Here is a 15,209-nt window from a genome sequence, read left to right on the forward strand (position 1 = left end):
GTGTGTGTGTGTGTGTGTGTGTGTGTGTGTGTGTGTGGAGTATAGATACTTTGACAACGGAGACGGATGGGTGTTATTGTATATACGCTATGTCGCGGATTGCGATCATTAGTCGACCGGCTTCGATCATATTATATAATTATGTAGGTATAATAAATAATGATAATCATATAATAGTATAACGAAACGATATAATATATTGTATGCGCGGCAATTTCTCGCGTCGGACCTGCAAATGAACACGAGCACGCCATCGTTGTTGTATGTACACCGAATGTGCATGTATAGTGTATATCTGTTATTAATAATATTGTTATATACATTATACACGCGCGTCTCTCGAAACCACTCACTTCGTAATTATTCTCTCTCATAGTATCTACTCTCGAACACGTGTATCACATCAAATTCACTTGTAGACTTGTGCAGGTATATAGTTTCTGCCTTCGATGCGCGTTATCCATACTACCAGTAAAAAATAAAATGCTAGACTCGACGTAATTTTTTGATTTTCATCTTTATTTAATGCAATACACTAATAATGCTACATTGCAGTATAGCACACATAATCTATACCGAGTATATTATATACGTCATTTGTTTCGCTGTCGACGATTCTGTAACCGGTGGCTCAAAATATTATACACTTTTCTTTAAATTAAGTCATTATACAGATATACAGTATATATCGTCTCGTAAGCCTCCATAATATATTAATCATTTTGGTAAAGTCCATTGGAGCGCGCGTAATTTGTCAATTAAATGTTATAGGTGCCGCCAACCATCATACAAGTATTATAAAACGTATCGGTGTACAATATATATGGTATATATATTATATACGTGTATATTATATTTTCTTTTTTATTCGAACCGTCAAAACAAAACCGGTTGGCAGGACCACCTTATCCGACAAACCTTGTGAACACTAATGTGAAATTATATTTGTTAATCGATGCAGTAAATATACCCTTCTGAACCGTTCAGTCAAAAAAGGTAAAAAACTCATTAAAATCGAACAACGTTTCGGAGGTAAATAATATGACTCATTTAATAATAATGAAATGAAATCTTTTAATTAACGGCCATTAATTATAAGTACAAGGTATAGAAGTAAGAGAACGAAAACTCGACTACACCTATATTATCTTTTGCGTAGATAATCAGAACGAATATAATAATTATGCGATTTTGATGATCAAAATACATATTATAATAATATCAATTTATACATACGAGAAACGGAATTACGCATTTTTAACGCGAGCGGGTTGTGTATTGCGCGACACACACACCAGGAGTTAATACTTCGTGATTTTCTATAAGGGGTTGCACACAATATACCATATTAGCCGGTTATTATATATATTATATTGAATAGAGGGAATAATTTCGATATAACATTATAACGTAACATACTGTATTTGCATAAAATTATGACAAATACGGCATTATTCCACCGCTGTTGACTTACATATTATGTATATTATACAATACGCATAATATTATTCCACTATATGACTCCGTATAGAAAATATGTATAATAAAAACGATTGCTCATAAAATAATTATGTATCGTTTGAAAACTCCTCGGCCCTTGGGCGCTGTATGTATATATAGGTATTATACATTATATGTAAATCATAACCGAATACTCGAAAAACGAAATAATCTTTGGTTTTAATAGTATTATAATAAAAGTTTAATATCATATAATTTATACTCGCACATATTTTCGTGTGAATTAATTTATCGTTATACGTTATCAATGGATGATGAATTTTTTCCTATAACACAAACCGGCTATATATTATACAGCATTATCATTAACATATATTAGTTGTTGTGGTTGATAAATAGTACAGGTATTAAGTATATTATTATATATGAACTGCAGCAATCCTTTACTCGACAAATCGTTTTCATATTATGTATATGATACTTTAATTATATCACATGACGTATAGGTAACATAGTTTTAGATAATATTATTCGTATATATTTATAATATAACATATTATTAATCAATTTTTAGCATAATTTTCTATAGGTCGTATATTATAGAGCTTAACAATAAACCTACATTTTTAATTAATAAAATATAAAAAATAAATATTTTTTTTTGAGATAAGCACATAAAAACACTGTCTTTTTACTTTTTAGCATATTTTAGGATTTCCTGGAATAATTGAGAATGATATTTGGCTTATGTGTACTATAAGAGGGTTACTCGCCGTTTTTAATATTGTGCGTTAGAGATTAAGTTATAGTCTGACGCTTTGCAGTTATTTAGTGACAGTATAGGTATTTTGAAATCTAGGTAAAGAGTATTATTTAAAAATTAAAATGTATAGGTAGAATGAAGCATTTAAATTTTAAGATTATTGCTTGAGGTCTTTGGATTGGGATTTTTGAACACAGTTGTTTTTGGGAATTTTGATTTTGATCTTTCGTTGAATACTGTAAGATCAATTTTTTTTTGGCAGTAGATATCATTTATAGAATAATAATTTTCACGTTGTTTGAAAATAAAACACGATAAGATTTATTTCGGTATAAAAAATATTGAAAATATGACTCAATATGACCCTATACCTATATTATTATACAATAATGTAAGTATCAATAATAATTGTCGCTCGAGCTTCGCAATAATGTTCGTTTATACCCTATATAACAATAGCCTATTTATATATAGACATAGACAATGCCGAAAGGCCGATTGTACGCTTAGTTTTGCCGACAGCGAAAAGGGGTGAACACTTAATTGTTTTGTCATTGCTGCAGTAGTGACGGTAGTGATGGTGTGGCGGCCCGGGGTAATAATCGACCGACTTATACGGACAATATTATACAGAATCGAGGAAAAGAGACGGAAATAAAGACGACTCGGAGAATAATGTCTAAATTAAAATCAATAACGCAGAAAGACCATTTTCGTAACGATGACTGTACAATAATAATAATATATATTGTATATTAAATATCTCTTCGTGCCGTTCGAAATACGGCCGTGGAATCGTTTTCGAGTTTTCGTTTTTGTGTGTAATCATAATACGCTGTATACTTTTAAATCAGGGAATATTGAATTTGAAATGATTCGACTGGAAAGTCGACTCTGCCGTAGCCGGGGGACAAAAGACGCGGTGATGAATCTCGTGACTTGGAACAAATTTAAGGACAATGTAAAAATAAAAAAACCGGGCATAAAGAAAATGAAATAAAAAACGAGATGAAATAATACGAGGGGAACAATATGCATGTGAATCTTGCGTATTGTTGATTTGAATAACGAGTATTATGTGGAGAAATAAATTGGTTATTTATTTTGCTCTCCTTTGCTGAGCGCGCACAAAGTCAATTTCGCCGCTACTCCCCCAAAAGTAACTCTTTTGATCTCAGAACCATATGGGAATTTCCCAATCGAATGTACTTCGTCGCGAACGCGTATAAAGTGTGTGCATATGTGTATCTACTCGTAAAATCTGGATTTTCTAAATAAATCTATACATACGGTTACTTTCGATCGTGGAATTATTATTGTCGTCAGTGAAAAATAAATTTCAAAAATATGTGATTTACCTATATAGAAACTTTATTTTATCGCCTTGCAGACCACGTGTTTGTTACAGTAAAATATGTACAAATTAAAATATTATACATTTATATTTATAATATTAGTCAGGTATTATCAATTATTATTATTAAAATTGTTTTCAGATATTTAATTAAATTTAAATATGAATGTAATGTGTACAATTTACAGTGCCTATAACATAACTTTATAATATAATTTTACACATACTCATAATATTACTGATATGTATAATAGAATAGACGTGTGGTCTAAAACCGTTTACATACACTAAATATTATATTTATAAAGATATATTCATATATTATTCTACTCGTATTGCGGTATATCGTATGACAATAAGATTGCAAAATATCGGACCCCGCAACAGTGTATTATATCAAAACAGTATCAAATACACAGATCTAACGAAACAGTTTTACCTTTTATGGCCCATATATATTTTATGTATACACGATATAATTGTTTGCGTGCGCCGAAATAATAAGTAGACCACCACACTGCGGAGGCGGAACAATAGTCAACGTTCCTATATATATATATTATATATATAAATATACAGATTTAAGATCGATTAGATATATTATTATTAGATATATATATCTATGGATACGAACAGTTTCACTTTGTGCAGCAGAGTGTACAAAATGTCATTTGTGGTCCGAACAAAATAAGGTAAAAATGCAACGTTTAAAGTCTAAACAATATGTACCTACCTCGCGGACGTTGTTATATTGTTTATCTGGCCTCGAAGATCGGTAAAATATTATTGAGAACATAATACGGCCGTGGCGGTGTTTTGCCGGGATACAGAAAACTGGTTTTCTTCTTCAAACGACGATGTCGAGGGCCGGAAGTATTATGTCAGGTCCAGTTTTGATCAAACACACAACAAAGCGAATATATATTATATACATACATGTATGTATATATAATATTATTGTACGGCAAGCCAGATGAAACAACAGTGGAAAAAAAATATCGAATTACGATGACGGCGTAACATCGCAAAAATATGGTTCCTCTCCCTCGCCCACAATTCACCAGCACACTAACTCTCTCTTGATGTAGTGCGTATATAATATATTATTATATTAGGTATAGGTTTATATATATATATATTATATCATCTTCTTTGGCATATTGCACATTGGAGATCTACAAAATTGAAGAGCGAAAATCAAACGCGCGTAAATTTCGATTTGTCCCGCGAACAATGTGGCGCCGCGTCTGCTCCGATATATTATATTATTGTCTCTTTCAATATAATATATATATATATTTATGTGTGTGTGTGCTTATCGGGAACCTCTTGACCAAAAAGCTAAAAGGCGCCTGTACTACACGGCCAAAAACAACATAGACTGTTTCTTTATACACACACACACACACACACACATATATATTCGAGTGTGTGTGTGTGTGTGTGTGTGTGTGTGTATATGTGAGTGTATTTATTTTTCCCTCGCTGAGACCACCCTAAAAACACACACACACACATACACACATAGAGCGATGCTACCCTTGATACAAAACAAACTGTACGTACACACGACTCTTTTTACGTCTTTTTATCGGCGCATACGATGATGATGATGATGGGACCCTACTCGCCGACGCTGCGTACAGCGCTCGCGATGCGATGACTTTTCATGTGCGTTTCGGAGGGAAGTAGAATTTGTTTACGTGAGAACCGTGGGAGTAACTCCCGGGCTCGGCGCTTTTTACATGTTGAACGGCGGCGTATGTAATATGTACATAAAAATCGAATGGTCCGCGTGCGTTGTATATCGTGTTACAGCTGGCACCGCGTCGTCGACGATCGCAACGACAACGCGGAAGAGGGATTTTCGACGCAAATTACACATTTCGTACATAGGAAGTAATGTAATTTGGACTTTGACGATGTTTCGTATGCGCTCCGGCTTTTAACTGACCATGAAATCGACTCCCCATCGTAACCAGCTCGCATGATCTGCTGCAACCAGTATTATGTTCAGGTACAATATAGCTATATTTAAATAGATAAAATGATCGTATATTTGCGTATATATATGTATATTATATTTAAATAAATTATAAAATCGGGATTCAAGTGCCATCTGAGGTAGAAATTATAGCAATTTTGATAAATTTTTGCATAGTCGTTTAAATTAATTATATATTTCTATCTAGATTCTAGAAAAAATTTTCGTTGAGATATCTTATATCTATACCTACCTATAGATGAAAAAAAAATAACTTAACACTATACATTGTATGTAATTCCAGCAGATGTATAAATGTATAATGCGTCGGCCTTCAATTAATATCTATATCTTGTATTTTCCTTGCAGTCGTATACTACATGTAGGTATAATACTTATTTAAAAAAAAAAATCGATTTTATCACGCCATCGTCGCAGTCACTGTTATAAATCGACACTGTCCAGTCTCGTTTGTTATAGGTACTCGTATATTCTATAAAGACACTCAATTACCTTTTATGGTTATTATTATGACTTATAGTGCGTTGAAATTGATTATAACAAATAAATAAATCGCACGATACTGCCGCATGTTTACACCGTACTTTCGTTTTTAGTGTTATATTTGAAAGTATACGCATAAAAGGCATGTTATATTTTATTAACGTAGGTATATGAAACATTATTATTTTATTTTTATTATTGGCAATCGTCTGATTTTAAAGTGGGTTTGATGTTAATACAATATCATGACGGTATAAAAATCAGCTGCTGCAGTTATACGCCTACAGCATATAATATATTATATACGTAGATAGTATACCCTAGGTATATATTATAGTTGTACATATAATTAATTTCCACTTGACTCGGTATACGAAATTAAAAGGAAAAAAAACTTCTTAAACTTGCGCCATTAAATGCGCTTGTTATCTCTGCAGAGGGGAGTTAAGAACTCGAAATTGTTTTCTAATGACGATCGTCTTCTATTCACATCCCGCTTCTTCGAACGTGGGTTCGTTTCGGTTTTTATTTTATTTATTTATTTATTTTTTTTGTTTTGAAAAGTCTCTTTATTTCTGGACGGACTACAACTGGCGCCTGTTATTCGCGCAAGTCATCGGGTTTATACAAAAATAAATATTGGTTTCACCCGGCTTATACACACACGTATACATACTACATAGGTATATAATATAATGTTATATATCCTCGGTTCTCTGCCGAAACCGGCTACGTCATTATGGTATAAAATATATATATGAAATAAATAACGGATACGTTCTGAATTTGAAGTACGTATTATAACACGAGTTATAATATATACGTAATAATATATTGTATAATTTAAGTAATGGTACCTATACATAAACATAATACGGGGCTCGACTCGCGTATATATCGCATAGGTAATTGAGTTATTTTTAACTGTGTATGTGTTAAAGTTAAAAACAAAATAAAAACTTGAACGAAATGAAGTTTGCGATGTATATATAACGTGTAGGTACCTATATACACGGGCGAGTGTGGGCGAAGAAAAATTGTTTGACAACTCCTTGGATTATTTGTGCCTTCGTCGCGCGTTACAATAATACGTGTAGCCGTGTAGGGGAAAATACACTGACAAATGACGAGAATGACTACGACAACGACTCGTACGTGTATGTGCGTATAGTATAATAGTAATAATAGTAATAATATTATAATATTATATTTACCACTGCAACACGCTAGAAAATCGTCAATGTCATCGTCGTTAAATAAACATGGCACCGGTAGTAATATAGTAGTCATAGCAGTGATGGTGTAGTAGTACGTATATAGTACCTATATATATACTATATAGCGTTGGCGAGTCGGAGTCATTAAATTGTCAAGTGTTTTTTTGGTGGGCGGGTACTTGGGGGGCTTGCTCGTCGTCGTCGTTGTCGTAGTTGTCGTATAGTTGCCACCGCGCCGTGTCGGAGTGAAGGCTACAGCAGTACACGGAAACGCTTATTATATATATACGTATACAATACACGCCTACCAGGATCGAGGCGGGAATGAAGAGGTAACCGAAAGTAAAAAAAAAAAAATACGAAATTAATAACAACGATATAATGATATAATAATAACGAAAAGGAATGAAAGAAAGGAAGGACGGAAGAAAAACAGGAAGGAATGAAAAAGAAAATAATATGTATTAAAATTCATATTTTCCAATTACTGCTGCGCAAAAGCGGCCAATATTAATCTCGAGTAAAAATCACATTATACGGTATATAATATATACATATACATGCGAGTATCTATAAAAAATGAATACTCACATATTATACGGTACCTATTAATATTGTATGCGCATTATGCGAACACATTGTGTAATTTATCAATTATCATCATCATATGGTATTATAACGATGCACTCGTGTCGTTGGTTTTCATAAATTATATAATCGGCGACAGCAGCGACGGTCGTTATAATAATATACATTATAAATTATTATTGTACCTACCTATACAAAAATGGAACAAATCAAAATGTGACTTTGATTGCCGCTATACATAGTGTTGTGAAAAGAAGCGGAACAATTATTATTAAAAAAAAAAAAAAAAAAAAAAAAAAATGAAAAATGAAAAATATACCATATTTTCCTCCCTCACGATACTTGCGCATTTGCTGCAGGGTCGTCAAGGGATTTGTACTTTATTTTTGTTATTTCAAATACCCTCGAGGTATGCTCACACACACAGACGTGCAATATACTTGCTGTGTATATAATATATATACGTATATACATTCAAGTTGAGCTACAGTGTCCGGCGACCTGCAGAATATTACGTGCGGCGATCAGTGATAAAACGGTTTTTCTTTGTTCGATTCGGGTAAAAAAAATAGCCGAAGATGCGGTACTATATTGTGTGTGTATACTGTATATATAGAGAGAGAAAAGTAAGTAGCTACGTACCTACACGGTTTATACGCACACAGATATATAGAGAGCGATGGTAAAGGAAACTCTATTCGTGTCATTAAGGCAATCGATTTCAATCTATTTTGTTATACTTTGAAGACCGCAACATCTTTTATCTATTTATATATTTTCTTCGGACGCTCTTTAAGCCCGACTACACCGTATAATAATATGTATACTCGTACCTATATTCACTAACTCTATACTGCAGCACCGATCTATATATATATATATATTATTAGTATATTATTATATGCCGGAGCAGTGTATATAGTATGTGTCCTGCTGTCGACGCCGTCGTCGATAATGTCGAGACTGTCGTGCATTATGTGTTTTTGTATTCTCTGAGTAAATAGAGCGCGAAACGGGCCAAGGGGTTACGCGCATCGTCGTCGGCGGGGGGAAGTGTTTTTGTACGGCCGATTAGGCGTACGGCGATTAAAGGGCGAGGGTGAACGCATTCAAAAGACCGTTAACTGGATAAAAGAGAGTGTACGAAAACATAATAATAATAACAATATTTATTATATACACTATAACACTGTATTATATACCTATACAGTACATAATATTATATTATATGCGTGTGTTTTATGTGTATTATACATTTAAACTGTATAGAGCTGATTGTGACAGAGAGTGAGAGAAAACCGTGATTTGACAAATACGCGCGTGTCGCGTAGTGTGTCTGCGGGAAAATTCAACGGCGACGACAGTGCATATCATTCCGCTTAATATAGATACGCGTGTTATATAGTATACATTCTTAGTACGTATGATATTATATTATGTCGGCGGCACCGGTTTTGGGTTATGATTTCGAAAATCCTTTCTACCCCTGTCCGCAGATGGTTTACCGCACGATCGTGCTTAATGCGTGTATCAATAAAGATATTATAATAAATAAATAAATATAGATCCGCGCAATGACGGTGATGTAACGCCAATAATGGACATCTCTCGATTTTAATATGTAAATGATTATAATTTATAATATATATTATGCGCTTGAAACTGACAGTGCAGGACAATAATAATTTATATTATAAATGAATAATACATTTTATTGATTGTTATTACAGCTGCTGCAAATGATGATAAAATAATAACCCGCATACCACATAACAATAATTTGTGTACACACGCGTTCTCGTTGTACATACATAACATATAATATTACTTTTTATACGCGTTCTGCAGGCGATCGTTTAGTATGTATTGACTGTTTGTAATTTGGACAATTTGGTACATCATACGATATATTATGCTTATTGCTTATATAATAATATAAGGTCAAGAGTCAACACTGACTTATGGGTGGGCCGTGGGCGACCATTCGATTTTCAGCGAATCTTATTTGTTTTTTTGATTGGAAATATAACTCGCCTTATCCTTAAATCTCTCTATTGAGACTTATATGAAATACGATTTTAGATTCTGAGTTTAGCGGAAGAACGTATTGATGTTACAATAATTATGTGTATTTTTATTTTTGTGCCTGATAATACTTTCTAGTAGACAAATACTCCTCTGACCATTGACTTCGATGAGGGTTTCTGATAGAAAATTGAATTTAGTTGGTATTTTTGGGATGTATACGTAGGTATAGTTTTTAAAATAATGGGAAAAAACTAAAGTAAATATTAATATATTAAAATTCGGTTTTACAGTACAATTTTATGTTTATTTTTATTGATGTTTTATACCGAATACTTAATCATAATAATAAAAAAAGGGGAAAATGTTAGGGAGACATAAATTGAGTCTAGGAAGGGAATTATCTCATTTCACACTGTGCTTTTATTGTGGCGGCTATAAACTTACTAAAAACAATATAATATTTTGTCTAACTTATAATAATGTACGCGCGTTCTGTGTTATAGTGTGTAGTGTGTACTTATTATATTATATATACACAACTGCAATAACTTGCAAACCGATTGGCGATTATATAGCTTAGACAATCGTTACACGGTACCTATTATAAGCGCGATCGTTATTGAGGATAGCTCTATCGATTTCAGAATCGATACGCGTGCGTATGCCGTAATTTAATATATATTATTATTAGAATATAATAAATAGGTACACCGTACTATATAATATATACTTATGTATGGAAATAAAAATCGAGACTCACGTGAACGGGTGGCGGCCGAATTGATTGATATCAACATCAACAATAATAATAATAATGATGCGTGGGCTTTTTTTTTTTTTTTTAAACTGTAGCGATTGTATTCGCATTAAACGTGATTAGTGTGTGTATTCGGCGGCAGTGGCGGCGACATCGGGTAGCGTTGAGGGGGCGGCGACGACGGTGTGAACAGGGGACGACATCCTTTCAAACAAAATCACCGTCGCCTTTTGTGCCCCGCTATATACACACTTCCTGTTTATTATAATACGGACGTTCGTATCCGCGAAAAAATTTAATGGGTTATTGACGTCCACCGCGTTGTCGTCGCCGCCACCACCAGGTCCGTCCGCATCCATAATATAGCGACGGCGGCGGTGTGAAAACGACATATTCGCCTGCGAAACGGCGTACACACATAAGTTATTATAAGCCGATTTCGGTCATGAAACACAATATAATAATATGTATAGTATCGTGCGACCGCCAAACTAAAACATATTGTGTAGGTACACGTCACTATATATACGTATAAGCAAACGGATAATTATTTAACGCTTCTTTTAACATATTTTGATGAGAAATACAATTATTATGGACAAATAACAAAAAAGAAATTTTAAAAGTATATCAAAGTATATCTATTGATATTGCAAAATCATAATATATATGACAGAATTCATCAAATTATGTTGAAGTGAAGTAGTTTAAGGTGACGAAAAAACACTAAAATACAACTTATTTAAACTCTAAAACAGGCGAGTAAAAACGTAAATTATGAATAAAGTTGATTTAAAATTCCAAAAAAAAAAATTGATCAAAAATAGTATCGCCGATTATGATGGAATTTATGTTCGTTTATCAAAATTCAAAAGTTATTAGTGCAAGTCGAGTTAGTACAATATATATTATATTATATACCTACTTTTACGCCGGGTAAAAAAATTTTACTAATGGATTTACACGCACTTGTATATATATTTATATATATATATATATATATGTATACACAATAAAACAAAAAAAAGGTATAAAATCTGTGGTATTTACAATATTGTTCCTGCAATGACGATATAGGACGACATACAACGCGGGTCATAAATGTCCATTAAAATATTAAATCCCTCCCCGCACGGAGACTACGCGGGCACTACGCGCGGTATAAAAATTATTTTCCGTCGAATCTCTTTCTATATTTAAAAAAAAAACACATAATCTGCACTATAGCCCTCTCTAATACGTATATATGCTGTAGATACGGTTTTTACTATACGGTCGCATATTGTGTTTATATACTATACCTACCAACAAATCGATATAAAAATATAAAATAGAGTATACACGATAATAATTAATAATGACCATACAAAAATATATATAAATAATATACTTATGTTATTTATTTGTAATTTTTTTTTGTTTTTTGTTTTCGTGCCGCACGCAGGATGCAACAGCAGCAGTTCGCCGCCCAGTTGGCGCATTCGGGCGGCCGGCACTTGAACCTCCGGCGGTCCATGTCGCCGGGCGCGGCCAGCACCACCGGGTCCGAGTCGAGCATCAGCCTGGGCGCCCCGTCGCCGGGCCCGCCGTCCATGCCGCCGCTGCCGCTCCAGTCGCTGCCGCCCCCGCCGCTCCAGCTGACCGGCGACCCGCCCCGCATCGGCCTCACCAACCCGTCGCCGTGCACGTTACCGCAACCGCTGGCGCTGCACAGGCCGTTCACGTGATACAGCCCGCCTCACCCGCCGATCACCGCCGGCTGGTGACGCGCCTTCCGCCGACGACGCGCACGGTTTGATTTGTTCGTTTTTTGGTCGTTTCGTTATTTTCTCTCTCTCTCTGCAGTGGCGTCTCATCGCTTTACGACGACGATGACGACAACAACAATAATAATAATAATAATAATATCATAGTCCGACGTCGTCTTAATGCGATGACGACGATGTTGCCATTTGCCGTACAACGCGTTTACAACATCTTAGGCGATATCGTGTCGAAACCTGCAGCTGCAGCACAGATATTATAACACAATAACTAGACAGTCCGACTAAACGCGGCACGACAAGTCGTATGCGATTTCCACGCCCGATGACGTCCGTCATTTGTCGTCGTCGTATATTATAATAATATACCTATATAGACACTCCGTATTTTATCATTATAAACGGTGATGGCGTGGCGAACTCGATGAAAAGACTTCAGATGTTTTAATCATAATATTACGCTGCTCCCACCAAACACTTGACGAACATAGGCGATCACGGGTTTATATGATAAACTACTATATAATAATAATGAAAACAATGTTTAGTTTAGTTAGTCAACTATAACAGCGATCTGCCACTCATCCGGTTCGCTAAGAGGCGGCTCTTGGTTACCTATCGTCTCCGCCACGCCACCATCACCATCACCACCATCGATATAGGTATCTAATCTATATAAGTATCATAAAATAACTTTACATCAACTATAGTCTTATTGGTACCCTTGTCGTAGTAAAATGTTTTTATTTTACTATTAAATTCAATTTGCAGACTATCATTATTCATTATAGTTATACATATATGTAATTGCTATTACAATATTAGGTATGACTTTGTGATCATAAAGCTGAAAAAAAAATTCTAAGCGTAATATATTTTCTATAATTCGATAAATAATTATACCTGTAGATATATAGAGCAAATTACTGTATGGCAAATATATGTAATTAAGTTACTTTATTTAAAAAAAAAGTTTTAACGATACAACCACAATTCGGTAGTTGTCAAACGATGGATGTCAGGCAGATATTATAATTTAAAGAGTTTCGACTGTCTAGTTATAAATTTGTGGTCGATAAAATTATTGGTCGACTTGCGTACGAGATTGCCGAAAACCAAAATCGAAAATTTTTTAGCGGTATACCCCTTTACCCACCATTTTATATACATAATATTATTATTATACATTTATTATTATTATTATGATTATTACTATTATTATTATGATTATTAAATTATTATTATTATTATTATAATAATTATACCTACATGTTGTAACACGCGTTGTACCGTATTTGTAAAAATAAAAACATTTTTGTCTTTTTACAAACTATACAATATTATAATAGATTAATCATTGTATTTTTTTGTCGGACGATACGATCGATGATATAATTATACGTCAGATACGTATGATTTAAATCTGTATAAATATATATTATATAAACGCCCTTCGACTATTCGTTTTATATACTTTAGAGTCTTTGTCTGCAGTGTATATACCTATATTATATGTATGTATATAAAAATATTTACATATTATAACGATGACTTTGTTTCGAAACGATATCAATGTATGATAATAATTCTAGCGTGTAGAATTGCCGAGAGACTTCGCACTTTAAATTATATTATTATACTTTGTACCCCGATCATATAATATTATTATGAAAATATATTATAATCACAGAAAAAATGAATGACCCCGTGTATTGTAACCCTCGATAGGTACATTAATATATTTATACCTACCCTGTTAGGACGCTTATATTATACCTATATAATATGTATATATATTATATATATATATATATATAAATGATTACTATTTAGTTTATAGAATTTTGTAAATAGAAATTAATTTTAGTTCGTTTAAACGGTGCAATTAATATTATATAATTTACATAAATATATTGTACAAAAACTATTCTTTATATTATTATTATTATTATTATTATTATATTATATACATACACGTAGAAACTGATATATAGGTATATATATACATGCGAGAAACATATTATGTAACTTTTTTTTTCAATGTGTTTAACGTAATAATCAAACTTATTATAATATAATATTATATATGATATAAAATTATTATAATGTAATAAGGCTCATATGGTTATTATACGAATCATACGTAGTTTTATTTATTTGTGCTATTTCTCGATGATTTTGTGCGACGCGTAGTAAATAATATTATTGTATCGATTTACTGCGATCACACTGCAACGGAGCTGTTTATTAAAACAAAACCGAAATATATATTATTATTAATTGTTTGTTAATTATGTCTTTATTTTATTTTTTTATATCCATTCCGCTCGTGCAATGTGCACACACTCCGAAACCTCTCCGCCAAACAATCGCCTAGTCGATCGCTGCGCTGTAGTCCTAATTATTATTAGATATAGATTTTAATTTTGATTCAAAATGGACCCTTTATATAATAAGTCATTCTAAATAAAAAAAACCTATTCTTTTTATAACATATTTTTCGTATACTTTGATGTAAATGCATTTTCTTATGATCGTTTGATGCATTTGGTGAACATTCCGAGCGAAGCCATGAATAAAAACTTTTTTTTAAGTGTTTTATGTTTTTAATACACAATTTGGTGGATAAAAATACATTTATGTATTTTGAATTTTTTACTACACAAAAATGCGCTCCTCAGTATTATAAAATATACTGTTTCTTGTGATAGAAAATTTGACAACTTGTGATTTTTACTATAATATGTACTATGATTGTTGAATGTTGTACTATATTAGTAGTATACCTAT

General features: G+C 33.1%; 1 protein-coding gene across 1 annotated transcript in view; it reads left to right on the forward strand.

Annotated features, from left to right (window-relative positions):
* LOC114130368 (homeobox protein SIX6) overlaps positions 1 to 14,710 on the forward strand; it is a 44,722-nt gene extending 30,012 nt beyond the window's left edge. Inside the window, exon 2 of the mRNA XM_027995335.2 lies at positions 12,101 to 14,710. Within this exon, the coding sequence (XP_027851136.1) occupies positions 12,101 to 12,383 (283 nt within the window). The 3' untranslated portion in view covers positions 12,384 to 14,710. The remainder of the gene's footprint in view (positions 1 to 12,100) is intronic.
* The last annotated feature ends 499 nt before the right edge of the window (positions 14,711 to 15,209 follow it).

This window comes from Aphis gossypii, chromosome 3 (genome assembly GCF_020184175.1).
Source record: "Aphis gossypii isolate Hap1 chromosome 3, ASM2018417v2, whole genome shotgun sequence".
Taxonomy (NCBI): Eukaryota; Metazoa; Arthropoda; class Insecta; order Hemiptera; family Aphididae; genus Aphis; species Aphis gossypii.